This window comes from Carcharhinus amblyrhynchos, chromosome 19 (assembly GCF_965287045.1).
Source record: "Carcharhinus amblyrhynchos chromosome 19, sCarAmb.v2.hapA, whole genome shotgun sequence".
NCBI lineage: Eukaryota > Metazoa > Chordata > Chondrichthyes > Carcharhiniformes > Carcharhinidae > Carcharhinus > Carcharhinus amblyrhynchos.
In genome coordinates, this window is record NC_137342.1 from 37,706,875 (window position 1) to 37,722,989 (window position 16,115).

At 41.2% G+C, this 16,115-nt stretch overlaps 1 protein-coding gene across 2 annotated transcripts in view; it reads left to right on the plus strand.

Moving 5' to 3' along the window:
- The window catches only part of cax1 (cation/H+ exchanger protein 1), a 58,024-nt gene that overhangs the window by 4,937 nt on the left and 36,972 nt on the right, over positions 1-16,115 (plus strand). Inside the window, exons 2-7 of one of the 2 annotated variants that reach the window (XM_080207624.1) lie at positions 5,040-5,170; positions 6,811-6,919; positions 8,712-8,828; positions 10,384-10,445; positions 12,222-12,362; positions 14,857-15,042. In XM_080207624.1, coding sequence (XP_080063750.1) covers positions 5,040-5,170; positions 6,811-6,919; positions 8,712-8,828; positions 10,384-10,445; positions 12,222-12,362; positions 14,857-15,042 — 746 coding nt within the window. The remainder of the gene's footprint in view (positions 1-5,039; positions 5,171-6,810; positions 6,920-8,711; positions 8,829-10,383; positions 10,446-12,221; positions 12,363-14,856; positions 15,043-16,115) is intronic. The other variant, XM_080207625.1, reaches the window with a different exon arrangement.

Consider the following 16,115-nt stretch of genomic DNA (forward strand, 5'->3'; position numbering starts at 1 on the left):
AGGTAATGTTTCAAACTTGTCTGCTGCCAATGCTGTACATGCGCACTTGTACTGATACCCTGTCATTGGGATACCACAGTGAACATGATTGCACTTGTCAATATAGCTGCAAAATTATTTTTAAGAAATGTTGACCAAGCTTGTTTAAAAAGCAATTTGATTTATCACATCCCCAAGACACTAGAATCATTTGATATTTTCGAATGGAATTTTGAATGACTTTGTTAGCCAATCTCTGCAGAAAATATAACACATCCTAAATTTCCAATCAAGGGTACACACTGTTCAGTATCCTGGGGATAAGAATCTTAATCTTAATTTTAATTTTTTATTTGTTAAAAACACTGCAAAGTATAACAATCTATTCTGGGAACACCTTTGCCATGTGGACTGCAGTGACTCAAGTGCAGTGATGGGCAGCTGGAGATAAACAGTAAATACTGGCCTTGCCACATTTTGGGAATAAAGGATTTTGTTGGTGACTGTCATCAGTTGTCCCTTTGCCAATGATCACTGTCTGCAGTGTTGTTGCCTTTAAACATTCCAGCTTGTTTTATTGGTTACTGGCTTATTGTGAAGGTTACTTAAATGGCAATGAAATCTTTATGAAAGACTGAATTAGGTAAGTTGGGAAGGAAAAAAATAAGCTGACCTCGTGCAGGGACTTAAGCCAATGATTCAATTCTTTTGAAATATTGTAAGCATGTGCAAAGGGAAAATATGCTGACATTTTGGTGCTGTTTGTTTTAAACACCAGTGTGTATAAAGGGACTGATTTTCTTTTGTGGCTTTTGCAATCTGCTGGGTTCCAATAACCAGGGCAATGTATGAATTGAAAAATGAACCATTAGTTTTCCCCCCTCCCCACCCCCTTCTAACCAATTACTAAAGAGCCAGCAGTGGATCGTTCTATCTGGCTATGGCAGTGGTGTACAGTTAGCTGCGAATGGGGAACAAGAAATACAGAATAAATGAACAAGTATCAAAGATGGAGATGAAGCTGTTGAATTCCCTGCAAATTCTCCTAGCACTAGATTTTCACAACACCAGGTTAAAATCCAAAAGGTTTATTGGTAGCACAAGCTTTTGGAGCACTGCTCCTTCGTCAGGTGAGTCACTTTAACCTGGTGTTGAGACTTCTTAAGGTGTCCACCCAGTCCAATGCTGGTGTCTCCACATGAGCACTGGAGGACAGACATTACACTATTGATTATTTATAGGCAATTTTAATTGTCAGTTTGTTTCATTCCCTTGTGAATATAGGGCCCGAGATTGTTGGGAGCTAACTTGTTGAGTGAACTGGGAGATGTGATAGGGGCTTTGGTTAGTGGCTGTATACTTGGCAATCACTAAACCTGGTTTTTTTTTGTATCAGGTTGTCTTGAGAGAACACTTGAACTGTTTTCCACTTTGGTAGAACCATAGTAATTACAAAACAGATTTTGTTCAGTGTTGTGCAATATTGATTTGAGATCCAATTCCCTTTTTCAAGTTGCAATTGAATCTTTCCATAACCTTTACAAGTGGGGCATTAAAACAACTAGCACACTTTTCTTATTTGCACTCTGGTCTTTTAAAACAAAATTAATTTAAAATCCATGTTCTCTAGTTGGAGCTCCCTGTCAGTGGAAACAGTTTTCTTTCTACATCTTCTATCAAAGCCCCTCCATTTTTTTTAAACCTATCCAATCTCCTCAAAACTAAGGGAATTACAACCCCAGTTTCTCTAATCCAGACTTTATCATGCGGAAGGTAATTGATGAAGCAGCTGAGGATGGTTGGGCACCAACCTTGAACTCCTGCAGCAATTTCTTGGGGCTGAGATGATTAGACTTCAACAATTATAACCATCATCCTTTGCATAAGGTATGATTCCACACAATGACTTTTTTCCCCAGCATTCCCATTCAATTCAATTTATTAGAGCTTCTTTATCAGTCAAATACTGTCTTGACTGCCATCATTATCACTTATTCCCCCTCTTGTCTGTTTGAACCAAGGCTGTGAAGTTTAGAGTTGAGTTCTCCTGTTAGAACGCAAACTGGAATAAGTGCTATTTAATAGCGCTGTCAAAGACACTACTTCACTTTGTATATAAATGACATATTGGTGTGGTGATAATTGAATTTGTCCTGCTTTTGTGAAGAGGACACCTGGGCAATTTTCTACTTCATTGTGTAGCTGCTGGTGTTGCAGCTGTCTAGAACAGCTTGGATGGAAGCATGGCTGGTTCTGGTGCACCAGTTTTCAGCGCTACAGCTGGAATGTTGGAGCCCATAGCCTTTGCTGCAACCATAGTGCTCAGCTGTTAATTTGTCAGGAAGAGATATTGATTCGAGATTACTGTTTGGGGTTAGATAAAGTAGCAGGAACAATGACTCAGCTGATAATCAACTGCTTATGTAATTAAACCTGACAAGTTAACTATGCAATGGCCACAAGATCTTGAGTGGATAAATTGTAAATTCTGTAATGCAACAAAGATGGGACATGACATTTCTAAATGAGGTGATTATGGTGAATGGTAGTTCAAATTTCATGGTGTACAATAAATGTATTTTAATACATTAACTGCACCAACAGGAAGTCTACTACTTTATCCCCTACCCTTCTCCCAACAACATTTAGGGAGCCAGTGCAAATTGTGCTAAATTAAGGTTTTAGCAAATGGTGGGTACTCAGCTGATGGACTTTAGTTGCCATCCTTGTCCCTTTGACTCATACTGCTGGAAGCTAGTGGTGTCTTTTGTTTAAAAAAAAAACTAAGCAAGAGTGTTTTGTCTGCCAAGTGCTTAATTGTTTATCATGATGCTGATGGTCTGCATTTGAGGTTTTTCAGCATGTATAAACATGGCATGGGGTTTTCAGTTATGCTTTTGGAATACCTAATTGGAGTGGCTACTAACAGTTTGAGAACAAGCAGCTGAATTGAAACTAAACTGGTTTACTGTTCAAGCTGGGTACATTTGAAGTTAGCACTTTGAGTGCCATCCCATATCATAACCAGGGTTTCCCCATTATGTCTAGGAGGCTGCTCCACCCATCAATGTCAAACTCATAGTACTTGAATCAAATCTCAATTCTAATAGTGAGAGGATAGAATTCTATGACCTAATGTTGCATCTGAGGTAGCCATGCTTCAACAGAAATAGCTTTATTTACATTTGTCCAAGATGTGCAGTATGAGCTGGAGTATAGTAATTGCAGATCTTGTCATATTGGTGCAACTGATATTGGTCTCAGTCCTGTGGAAAGCAGTGGCCTGTATCTACTGATGACTGAAGAATGCCCACAGACAAATGGCCATATTGGCTTCACACAAGTTAGTGTGTCTAGCATTAAGACTGAAACTGCACTCCATTTTTTTGTATGTGCTTGATTTACCATTCCTGTATTGTTAAAAACAGTATGGTATTTCTAGCAACAGGTGTGTCCCTTTTTTTTAGTATTCTCCCAAGTACTACTCATGGGCTATGACATTCAGCATAAGATAGATGGCAATTCAGTGTTCAAATCTGCTGCACTAAAATTGGTTCTGTGCCAGCCTTGAAATGTCAAGCTCTGCCTGAGACTGTCAGCTATTCTTTCTATTGTCTCTCCTGACCCATTTGGTTCACAAGAACGTGTTCCCCAGGGACTGTGGATTAATTCTGAGCTCCTGCTCAGAATGGAAGACCTTATTTTATAGACTTGCTTGTATGACCTTTTTCTCTTGGCAGCCTTAACCCAGCTCCTACTGATCAACTGTCACTTTGTAGAGTCTCGTTTTAAGTCTTGAGGCTATTCATGATGGGAAGTAATGTCTAAAGTGTCCCAATTAGAGTGGGAGGAGAAACTACACTGGGCTGCCAATACTGGGAAAAGAAACATTGCATTGAGCTCAATACTTACAGTTGAGGTTCAATGCAAAATGTGCTTCTCTTTAGATTAACTAGTAATTGCTACACCTGTTCTTGAGGAAATATTTCTTTCTACTCCAGGCTAAAATATAATTCAGGCTGTTAAATGAAACTCCCAACAGTGACCTGCTTATCATGGCAGCTTCACATCTGCCTCAGTATAAACTGCTTGAACTTGGCAACTGGAAGGTCATGTAGTGGCTATAGAAGTTAATGTAGAATACTTTTCTAACAGCCCACTGAGGACTTTTGCCATTGATAAACTTTGGGAGGGAGAGTGAGCTAAGAGCAGGAGCACCTCTCTATTCTGTGGCCCTCTGGGACAGGCACTGTAGGCTACATCTACAAACTGACATGATGGACACCCCTTCACCATGCACACTAAAGTTATTATTTCCCAGGTTAGTCTGCCAGATCTCACCATCTTCTCATCTGGCCCCTGCCCCCCTCAGCAAAATGTATGAAGTTTAATTAAAGCAAGGGATAGGTCTTATTGGATGTGGCTTTGCTCATGGAGTCTCTATGTTCACTCCTATTGAACAATAATTGGTGTGAGTAACTGATTTTGTTAATGGATTAGTGAACCTGTTCACTTCCTTCCAAAGTTCTTCACTCATTCACAAGAAGTTAAATAGAATTTTCATTCTTAATTATATACTCATGTTACCACCAGTCACTAACATTGAACTAATCTAGTTCATTCCTCTGGTCAATAATATCAAGAGTTACTCTGGTTACAGAACCAGTGGGAGTTGCCACAATATGAAGATTGATTTTCCATCTGGATTCAGTTCCTTAAGTGGCAGTAGTCTGGCTGTGATCAATTTGAAATCATTTTGCATATGTTGTCAGCATAGCCAAGATGTATAACAGCATATGTCTCTACAGTTGCAAGAACATTTGAAGTGTGTGGGGTAGACTTTCTATATATTGTGTATTTTTTTCCTTCCTGTAGGGTAACTTTTGTTCCTGAATAATAGAATGGTTTTGGAGTAAATCACTTGCAGTGTCTGGACTAACTAATGGTGTATCACCATTCAGATATTAGGGTTTGCCATGTTCACAATCTGAGGTCTCACATGACCAATTTTAAATGGTGGACTGTTCTCTGCTTTCTTCTAACCTTTTGTTTTATATCAGTGACCTGTTCAACTCCAACCCAAAATCATTCGTGTGAAGGCCTGACATGTCCACGCTGCCTGATGATGACAAAGACTACATTGCTGGCAGAGAACGAGGTGGAGGCACATAAACTGGCCAACAACTACAAGGTAACTAATATTTGTGACCCATCAATATTCTAGGATGGTTACATTCCAGCACCTGGTTTGTTCAGAAAATTACTACATACAAGATGCCTCTCAGTTTGAGGACATGCAGCTGGAAAATCCCTGTGCGCAATTCTTGGTTCTTACACTTTAGGTAACAGTGCAGTTTTACCAATATTAAAATGCTCCTTTATAATAAGAACATAAGAACATAAGAAATAGGAGCAGGAGTAGGCCATCCAGCCCTTCGAGCCTGCCCTGCCATTCAATAAGATCATGGCTGATTATCAGATGTAATAAAACTGTACTTCCTAATTTTATTTCTTCATTACATATGGGCATTGTCCTGGCCAGCATTTATTGCCCTCTAAGGTGGTGAACTGCTTTCTCAAACAACTGTTTATGTTGGGTAGGTATACCTGCAGTGTTGTTGAGGGGGGAGTTCCAGAATTTTGACTCTGTGCCAGTGAAGGACTGGTGAGATAGTTCCCCCTCCAAGTCACACACCCACCTGATTTGGAACCAACAGGCGGTGGTGTTCCTATGCATCTGGTGCTCTTGTCCTTCTATGTGGCAGGATTATAGGTTTGGAAGGTGCTGTTAAAGCAACCTTGGTGAGTGGCTACAGTGCATTTTGTGGATTGTGCACACTGCTGCCACTGAATACTGGTGGGATTCCAATTAAGCAGACTGCTTTGTCCTGGATGGTGTCGAGCTTCTTGAATGTTACACACCCCAGAATTTCCAGCCTCTGACCTGCTCCTATAACCAATGCTAATCCCCAGGATGTTGGATCAAGGTTTGAAAATGGTAATGCTATTGAATATCAAGGAGAGATGCTTAGATTCTGTCTTTTTGGAGATGGACATTGCCTGGCATCAATTTGCCTGGTTACTTAGTCCAAGTCTAGATGTTGTCCAACTCTATTGCACATGGATATGGACTGCCTCCATATCTGAAGTTGAAAATGGCAGTGAACATGGCAAACATCTCCACTTAGTTGTGATGGAGGTAAAGTCAATGAAGTAGCTGAAGATGATTGGATCTAGGATATTACCCGAAGAGAATCAGTGATATCTGGGATTGAAATGATTTGACATCAAACTTACCAGGTGTGACTCCAAGTGGAGAATTTTTGATTCCCGTTGACTCAAGTTTGGGTCCCTTGATGTTGAGGATGATCACTTGCATCCCACCTTGTTCAGTTCTTGTCCATGTTTGGCCCAAGGCTGCAATGAGGTCAGGAGCCAAGTGACCTTGGCAGAACACAAGTCAAGTGTCAGTGAGCCTATTACTGCTGAGCACTGTCAATGGCACCTTTCATCACTTTGAGAGCAGACTGACAAAGTAGTTCATTGGGTTAGATTGGTCCAGCTTATGTACAGGACATAATGGAACAATTTTCTACCTTGGTGAAAGGATGTCAGTGTTGCAGTTGTGCTGGAACAGCTTTGCTAGGGGTATGGCTGGTTCTGGAGCATAATATTGCTGGCTAGTTGTTGGGGCCCATTGATCTTGGTTTCCAGTCAGTGCAGCTGTTGAAATGTGGTGTGAATCTAATTGGCTGCAGGTTGGCACCTGTGGGGCTGAGGTGTGGATGATGCACATTGACAATCATTTAACAATTTTTTTTAACTTTGTAGTTTGGGTTCAAGAAATGGAAGAGTCATGTGACACAGAGACCCTTAGAAGACCGTTCTGCAATAGTGAAGGAGCTGTATTCTGATCTAAATGTTGTCAAGCAATATACAGGTAATGTGGTGCGTAATGTTTTCAATATTTTTACCTTTTCACTGGACTGTGGAAGCTGCACAGGCCTCTTGGGATTGATATTTTAACAGTGCTTATTTCACTGCTCTAAGGGTATTCTTTGGGGCAAGGGACTGTGGAGTTGGGCAGTGTTTTGGATTATGAGCTTATTGTGACATTAAAATTGGCCTTTGAGTTACGCTGGTGGTGTGAATGTGGTCAGAAACTCACTTGCTCCCAAGTCAAACATGACAATGGTTGTATACAGACTGAATGAATTAATCTGATCGTCAGAAGGGTTGAGTCAGTGGCTAGTGAAGAGGGACCAGAAAGAAATGGCTTCAGTCTTTCAATTTTAATTCAAGTAATCATTTATTGATCAGATAAGCAGTATGAATTCAACAAGAGTCAAGATAGGTGTTGAGGATTGGTGTGGTCAACTGTCAAAGGCTGAAGACAGACCAAGAAGAATGAGGAGGGAGACTGCTTTTGTCAGTCAGTGTTACAGTCCTTGTAGAAACTGATCCCTTTTGAACATTGCATGGGGGTAGGGGAGAGCATGGTGGCGCCTAGATTCAATTCCAGTCTTGGGTGATGTGTGGAGTTTGCACATTCTCCCTATGTCTGTGGGTTTCCTCCACAGTTCAAAAATGTGGCGATTAGGTGGATTGGCTGTGCTAAATTATCCCTTGGTGTCCAAGTGTAAGTTAGATGGATTAGTTATTGTAAATGTGTGGGGTTATGGGATTGGGTGGGGGAAAGGGCCTGGGCAAGACTTGATGGCCCAAATGGCCTCCCCTGCATGGTCAGCATTCTATGATTGATTGCTGTTGAGGGAAAGCATTTGGAGAAAAGAAAAATTCTTGAGGGTGTCACTGGAAAAGGTGCAAGAAGCAGAAAGGGAAGCCATCGCAAGTGATTCTCTGGATGGGTAATAAATGCTGGCCTCATCAGCAATGTCCATATTCCATGGAAAAATAACTGAAACCAGGTGAGTGGTCCTACCAAGTGGGGAGGTATTGGATTGGTGTGGTCAAGTGTCAAAGGCTGAAAGACCAAGAAGGATGAGGGAAGCTGCTTTTGTCAGTGTTACGGTCCTTGTAGAAACCGATCCCTTTAAACAGATATTAATTCCTAGTATTCAACATGAAATCTTGTGCAATTCTTTTAAGCTTTTGTAACTTTTATGAAACTTGTTTTGCAGTGTTGACCAAATATTACCAACTGCAGAAAAGTCAACCTTCATTAATGCTCCCTGACTGCTGACACTCATGCTGCATACATTGCAGTAGTATTCATGATGGCCAGTCACTCCCAGCTTCCAGTAGGTTCATATCTCCTGCTTTGAGTGTTAACATATAACTGGATAGCTGAGCAGGGATGGAAAGTGCAGAGCAAAGACAGCCAGGTTACAAGTGCTGATTGCTGTGCCTTTCCATCAATGTGTCTAACTTTAGACACCCACCCATTTTCCTTCATGGTCAATTCTGTGAACCAGGAATCAAACCTAGCACCTTCTGGCTTACAAGTCCTTGTGCTTTAAGCAGGTCTTTAGGCTTTGTGGATGTGACCAGTTAGGTTCCCTGATCCCTCTACCTCACCAGCCTTTTTTGATCACTTCAGATTTATTGTATATTGTTGGTTTCTGGTTGGTAAATTAAATAACATTTGTTAGATTAAGGCTGGAATACATGTATGAAGTTGCATTGCTGTATTTGCAGGATACACATTTTAAAGTTTTAAAGATGTGCTATAAAATCATATCTGTTAAACTCAATTTCCTTGCCTCTTTCAGGATCTTTGTTTACCTTTGGAAACTTGTTGTATGTGCTACTGTTTGGATGGTGGGTTGCCCTGCTGTACCATCTAATTGCTGTAATTATGTTTGTTACAGTTGTGGGAATACCTTATGGTAAGTTCTCCTATCCAGTGTGGAAAAATTGTATTCCTTATTTAAATTTGTACATCAAGCTATTGAGAGAATCGGGCATCTTGGCCTCCATTTAATCACCTTTTTTATTTGGCTGCTGTTGTATACTCAGTTCCCCTTTGAGTCCCCAGGGACTTTGCAGCATTTAGTTGTTCTTCCTTGTTTTAATGGTCACTGGTTTTGTTCCTAATTATAGTGTATGCCCTTTAATCAGTTCTGTTCCATCATGGATTTCCTCTTGCATTCTTCCTGACATTTATAGTCCATAATGTGACTTGCACTCTGATCCAATAGATGCCTCCCTTTTATTGTAAACCAGATGTTCTTCATCCTAAAATGATGGATGTAACTTCTGTTCTTGGTTTTTTTAAAATCAATCATATTTGCAGCTACAAGTTTCTCTCACCAAAAGACTGGTGTGGATCATTACCACCATTTTGGACTTTTGTTGCCTTTCTTCCAAAGGGAAAATCTCCAATTCCTTTTCTGTTCCTTTCTTCAATTCCAACATGATTCCATAGATTTTGCCTCCTATTTGGAAATCCATTCCATTTGTCATTATGTACATGTGGGGGTTAAAGATTAGTAAGTTGCAGATGACAAAGATTGGGTGGGTTGTTAGCATTGAGGCGGAGTGTCTTGGGTTACAAGAAAGTTGGAATAGTCAAATGGGCAGGTAACTGGCAGATGGCATTTAACCCTGAAATGAGGTGATACACTTTTAGAAGGAGTAATTTGACTAAGTATACAATGCATGATAGGATACTAGGAAGTTCTAAGGAATCTTTGTCCACAGATTTCAGAAAGCAAAAGAGCATTTGGGGTGGTGGCAAAAGGCATGTGGGACACATTTTACAAAAGCAGGGAAGTCATTGTCAGAGTTGTATGGGACTTTGGCACAGCTAGAGTACTGTGTGCAGTTCTGGTCGCCATATTATTTGAAAGGATGTGATCGCACTGTAGAGGATACAGAGGAGATTTACCAGGATGCTGCCTGGGATGGAAATTAAAATTATGAAGCGGTTGGATAGACTTGTATGGTTTTTTTTTTGGAGCAGAGAATATTGAGACATGATCTGATCAAGATGTATGAGATTGAGAGACATGGAGAGAATGGATAAGGAGTTGTTCCCCTTGGTTGAAGGGTCAGTCACAGGACATGGGGCAGAATGTTTAGGGAGAGATGAGGAAAAATCTTTTTATCCAGAAGATGATGACAGTCTGGGAGGGTAGTAGAGGCACGTTGCCTCAATCCTTTAAAAATATCTGCATCATAACGTTCAGGGTTATGGCCCAAGTGCTGGTAGGTGGGAGTTCACATGTTTATAATGTCAGTGTGGACTCAATGGGCCTCTTCTGCACTCTGATTCTATGATATGTGATTGGACCAGATTTATAAGATTGCATTCATATTGCATTGGGATTTAATTGTTTTTGTATTAAGTTGTCTTCCAGCCTTTGGATGCTTTTATTTTTGTTCTGGAAAGCCCCTCTTTTTATATTTTAAAAAGAAATTGGTTCTGCTCTTCTCTCCCAGGGAAGATGTGCTGCAATCTTGCTGGATATTACTTCTGGCCCTTTGGGAAGGTAATTCAAAAGGTAAATGCAGTAATTATTACCCTGTATGACTTCAATTGTAAAGTTACTTGACTTGCTTTTATATGTAAATATTCCAATCTGAGAATTTAGTTTCAAAATGTAGTGACCTATTTTGGGAAGGCTTGAGTTGAATGACATGCTGTTGAGCTATTATAATTCTCAAATTTGACCCCTATCATGGGTCATTTTTGCTTCATATTGCATTAGTAAATGAGCTCACTTGTACTCCTGCCCCTGTCCTTAATATCCATCAAATATTACTGATCAAGATCAGACTAACCTTGTGTGAAGGGATCCTTTCTTTTGCCCAATTCTGGAACATTGCAACAAACCAAAACACAACAGATCCTATTGTTTAAACTCCTTGCAAGGCCAAATAAAATAGAATTGGACAATTTGAATAGACCTACCTGTACATGATTAGCAATCAGCTTCTTGTTAGGCAAACTTTTGTCTTTTAAGCATTTTATTCCCCTTTGAGCTGCTTTTTCTAAAGTTGCTTATTGAATGTTTTGCAATAACAAAATCAGATTGGTACAAGATCCTTTAGAAAGGACCAGGAATATTAAATTTCACTAGCTAATCTGGTAAATTTAAGTCTGAAGGATCGTAATATTTCATAGTGCACTGGCCAAATTGCACATGAACCTATTAGCAGATGGTTGTATTAGAAGGCAAGTGGAGAGTGACTGAACCACAGGTGTGAATGAGATTATCTACATTGAAAGGTTCAAGAACTATTGTGCTTTGCATAGGAGACCCTAGGGTATAATGCAGTCAATGCTAATGAACTGACACATAATACATCCAAAGTTTCTTTAAAACAAGCACTAAATTTTACTTAGGAACCTGCCAGCAATGGACAAACATTGGCCACTGCAATATGAAACTGCATAATGTTGGGATAGTATCAGGGATCAATTTTGAGTCGAGGGATTTCTTGTCTTTGAACTTGTTCTGTGAGCCCTGTGAATTTTATTTCTTGTTTTTTGTCAATTCCTGTAGCATGATCCATACAATTAGACTGTCCCCAGATTTAATCTAGGGGTCTGTTGGCTGAGAACTGCCTGTCCCCACTAGAGGGGATATATATGGCAGTGGTTTAAATGTCTGTCAATCCTGAGGAAGAATAATCCTCTAATTGTTTTGCTGCCAAATTGTTACAAATTGCCTAGTCTCACCAGCTAGGCTTGTTTGGAGGTGATTTGGGGAGAGTGACTTCAGGCTTGCAGACCTAGTGGTAAAGGATGTTGAAAAATATTGCCATGAATCTGTTCAGATTCTGCTGAAAACTTACCTAAGTGCTTAGTTGCCTGTTCTAACTGTTTTTGTGCCAATTTTAGTTATGCTTCCAGTGATATTTTAGCACATCAGGCAGTTTCATATAAATGCAAGGTGCTTCTTTTAGATGCTAGTAAATAATGAAGGCTATAGACTATTGGGTACTCCATTTCAAAGTCATAATGCTCTTTTGTGCACACGTGCAATTATTTTTATGTGCCGAATACATTTTTGCTTAATGTCATGCTGGTTAGCACAACTGCCTCTGTTCGGGGACCTGGGGTTCAATTCCTGGCTTTGATCAATGTCTGTGCGGAGTCTGCATGTTTTCTCCCCCAGTCTGTAGGTTTCCTCCCAAAAACATGCTGGTTAGATTCTTCCTCAGTACCTGAATAGGTGCCTGAATTTGGTGACTATGGGATTTTCAGTGTTAATGTCAGCCTGCTTGTGACACTAAAACTAAATGATTTCTAAACATTGGGTCTTTCCTTGAAGCCATACATCTATGCCAGGAAAGGCAGTGTTCCATTTTATGGTGCAGAGGTGACTGCAGTAGAGACAACAACACTTCTTGATGCCTCAGAAAGAAATGAAGATTCACCATTACGGCCTCCAGCAGTGGGAGTGAAGTATTGGGTAGGTTAGAGATTGCTATCCTTTTTCAATGTAACAGATTGACAAAGTTGTTTTTCACCCTCTCCCTGGTTGTGTAAGGGGGTGTGGGGTGAGGTGGGGGGGTAGTTGGTATTGAATCAGCAGCATAGACACAATGTAATGGAAGAAGTGAAAGCAAACATTTCGTGCAATCTTTAAATCCTAATGTTGGGCTGCTTCATATCCCTGGTGGGTGGCTTTGTAAATAGTTGTCGTTCCTCTTTAACATGTTGACTGAAACTGGATTCAGCTGGTGTTGCAGAACAGCTACCAATTCAAATCTCTGGGCTTGTGTACCTCAAATGGTAACTTGCCTCCTGCGTCACTATCATGGGCTGAAATATTGGCTTGGCAGTGTATTTGTTTTGCTCAAGATGTTTTAACATGGCTGAGAAAAAAAATTAGACACGTGGTAGCTGCAAGTAGGAAAATGGTATAGGAAATTAGACAGGTTTTCTTCTTGTTACACACCTTGGTTCTGTCTTCACGGAGGAGGATGTGAATAATTTGCCGGGTGTTAGCAATGGAAAGGTGGTAGGACTGGAGGGTCTTAATGACATTGCTGTTACTAGAGAGGTGGTGCTCGACAGACTGGAGGGGCTGATTGTGGACAAGTCCCCAGGACCGGATGGAATGCATCCGAGGGTTCTGAAAGAAATGGTGGAGGTGATAGTGGATGCCTTGGTGGTTATTTTCCAGACGTCGCTGGATTCCGGGGAAGTGCCGGAAGATTGGAAAACGGCTAATGTTACACTGTTGTTTAAGGGTGCCAGGCAAAAGGCGGGGAATTATAGGCCGGTTAGTTTAACGTCTGTGGTAGGTAAAATGTTAGAATCCGTCATTAAGGAGGAAATTGCGAGGCATCTTGAAGGGAATTGCTTGATAGGGCAGACGCAACACGGTTTCATTAAAGGGAAGTCGTGTCTGACAAATTTACTGGAGTTCTGAGGATGTGCCTGGGGCGGTGGATAGAGGAGAGCCGGTGGATGTGGTCTTTCTGGATTTTCAGAAGGCATTTGACAAGGTACCTCTCGAGGTTATTGCAGAAGGTCAGAGGACATGGAGTTGGGGGTAGGGTGTTAGCATGGATAGAGGATTGGTTGTCAAATAGGCAGAGAGTGGGGGTCAATGGGTGCTATTCGGATTGGCAGTTGGTGACTAGTGGGGTGCCCCAGGGGTCGGTGCTGGGGCCTCAGCTATTTACTATTTATATAGATGATCTGGAGGAGGGAACCGAGTGTAGGGTGTCGAAATTTGCTGATGACACCAAGATTGGGGGAAAGGCAAATTGTGCGGAGGGTGTGGAGAGTCTGCAGAAGGATCTAGATAGGCTGGGCGAATGGGCCAGGAAATGGCAAATGGAATTTAATGTTGGCAAGTGTGAGGTGGTCCACTTTGGTAGGAAGGACTATTACTTATGGGGCGTAAAACTGCAGCAGGCGACGGTGCAGAGGGACCTCGGGGTCCTTGTGCATGAGTCGCAAAAACCCAGCTTGCAGGTGGTCAGGAAGACAAATGGGATGCTGGCCTTCATAGTGAGGGGGATTGAATATAAAAGTAGGGAGGTCTTGCTGCAGCTGTATAGGGCATTGGTGAGGCCACAGCTGGAGTACTCTGTGCAGTTTTGGGCGCCGCACCTGCGCAAGGATATTTTGGCTTTGGAGGGAGTGCAGAGGAGGTTTACTAGGCTGATACCGGAGTTGAGGGGGTTGAGCTATGAGGAGAGGCTGAATAAACTAGGCTTGTACTCGTTAGAGTTTAGAAGAATGAGGGGAGATCTCATTGAGACGTATAAGATGATGAATGGGATGGATAGGATAGAGGTGGAGAGACTCTTCCCGCTCAAAGGATAATAGGACTAGGGGGCACAGCCTCAAGATAAAGGGGAGGCGGTTTAGAATGGAGTTGAGGAGGAACTTCTTCACTCAAAGGGTGGTGAATCTCTGGAATTCTCTGCCCGTTGAAGTGGTGGAGGCTGCCTCGCTAAATATTTTTAAGAAGCGGGTTGATGGGTTCTTGATAAGAGAGGGGATTAAGGGTTATGGGGAGAGGGTGGGAAAGTGGAACTGAGCCACGACAGATCAGCTATGATCTTATTGAATGGCGGGGCAGGCTCGAAGGGCTAGATGGCCTACTCCTGCTCCTATTTCTTATGGTGTAGTATACAGAGCTTGACTGTCTCCCTAAACAAACATACTGAAACTTATTCAACTTAACCTATTAGTTTTTGTCAACCTTTTAATACCAGAATAAGCAGAATCTTGTGTGTGTATATCTGAAAGAAAATAGTGAATTAAATATCAAAGCAAAATACTCTGGATACTTGAATCTGAAGTAACCAAATGCTAGAAGCACTCAACCAGTCTAATCATTGACCTGCTAGATTTGCTGAACGCTTCTAGCATTTTTTACTTGCTTTCAGATCCACAATATTTTGCTTCTGTTTGAGAATTAACTTTCTTGACCTACTTTTCAGCACCGTCCTGCCACCTATGTATGGTTTCTCCTGGGGTATCTACCTCTTGTGCTTGTCCATGGCCTAGCTTCCTTCATCGCCTGGATCCTGGTAATCACCATCCCAGTAGCCAAGCTCAATGGCAGAGCAATTGCTGTCGTTCTACTGATTCCTCCTGAGCAGCTTCAGATCCGACAGCTTAAAAGGGTAAGGAGCTTCTCTCGCAGTGTGTCCTATTAAGATGCACATGAAGTTCAAATGATAAATCTTTAAGTCAAGGCAAATGTACAGATCTTCAGGAACCTCTTTCACTTTCTATTGAAGGATGGATGTTTTCTTATCTAGTGTCCAGATGGCATTCATCAAGTGAAGTGGAGAAAAACTTCCTTGCACAGCTTTCAGATTGTCATCTAGAAATGAAGTAATGGACCTGACATTTCCTGCTGTGTATCTCTGCTGTTTGCACAGTGGGCAAACCATTCCTTTGAGATGTCCATGATGAGTACCATAAGGGGGTTAAAGTATTACCTTTGTAGACTCCTGGTTAGTTCTGAGCAGTCCTGGCTGCTATATGTTAGGAAAGATATTGGAATTGGTGAGAGTGCAGTCTAAAATACTAATGATATTGATGAAAATTATACAACTTTTTTCTCTACAACTTAAAAGGTTGAGGTATAATTTGATAAATTAAGTGGAACAAATTGGGTAGACTTACAAATTTCTTACAATGGAGGAGCCTTGAACTGGGCAGGAGTGGGTACATATTCTAAAATTAGAATCCAACAGATTTTGAACACTTCTGCAAAGGAGGTTGGCTGATCTGAGGAATATAGGGCAACAGTAGGCATCTGGAGTTTGGTCACAGATCAGACATGGTCCTATTAAAGGCAGAGTATCTTTAGTTAAATGGCTTAATACTGTTCCTAGGTTGGTCATCTTAACCACTTTGTAATGTGGTTAATTTAATTGTGCACTAACAATGTGCTATAATTGGTTAGTATATTACCAAGCTGTCAATTTGACCTGATGTAGGACAGAATAGCCATTGACAGTGAGCCAACTTTGCTTTTATTTGGATCTTGAGGAGCCACCCACTGATCCTGACAATGGGGGATTTATTGGAGCTTTTAGTGCAAAGGTCTGGAAACCTCACTCAACACATGAATCCATCCAATGATTCTGCTGAAAATGATGTGAAGCCTTCTCCATTCTCGTGGCAGAGCAGCAATGATGTCCAATCTGAGGAATGGATATGTGACATTATAAACCCTAGCTCTCAT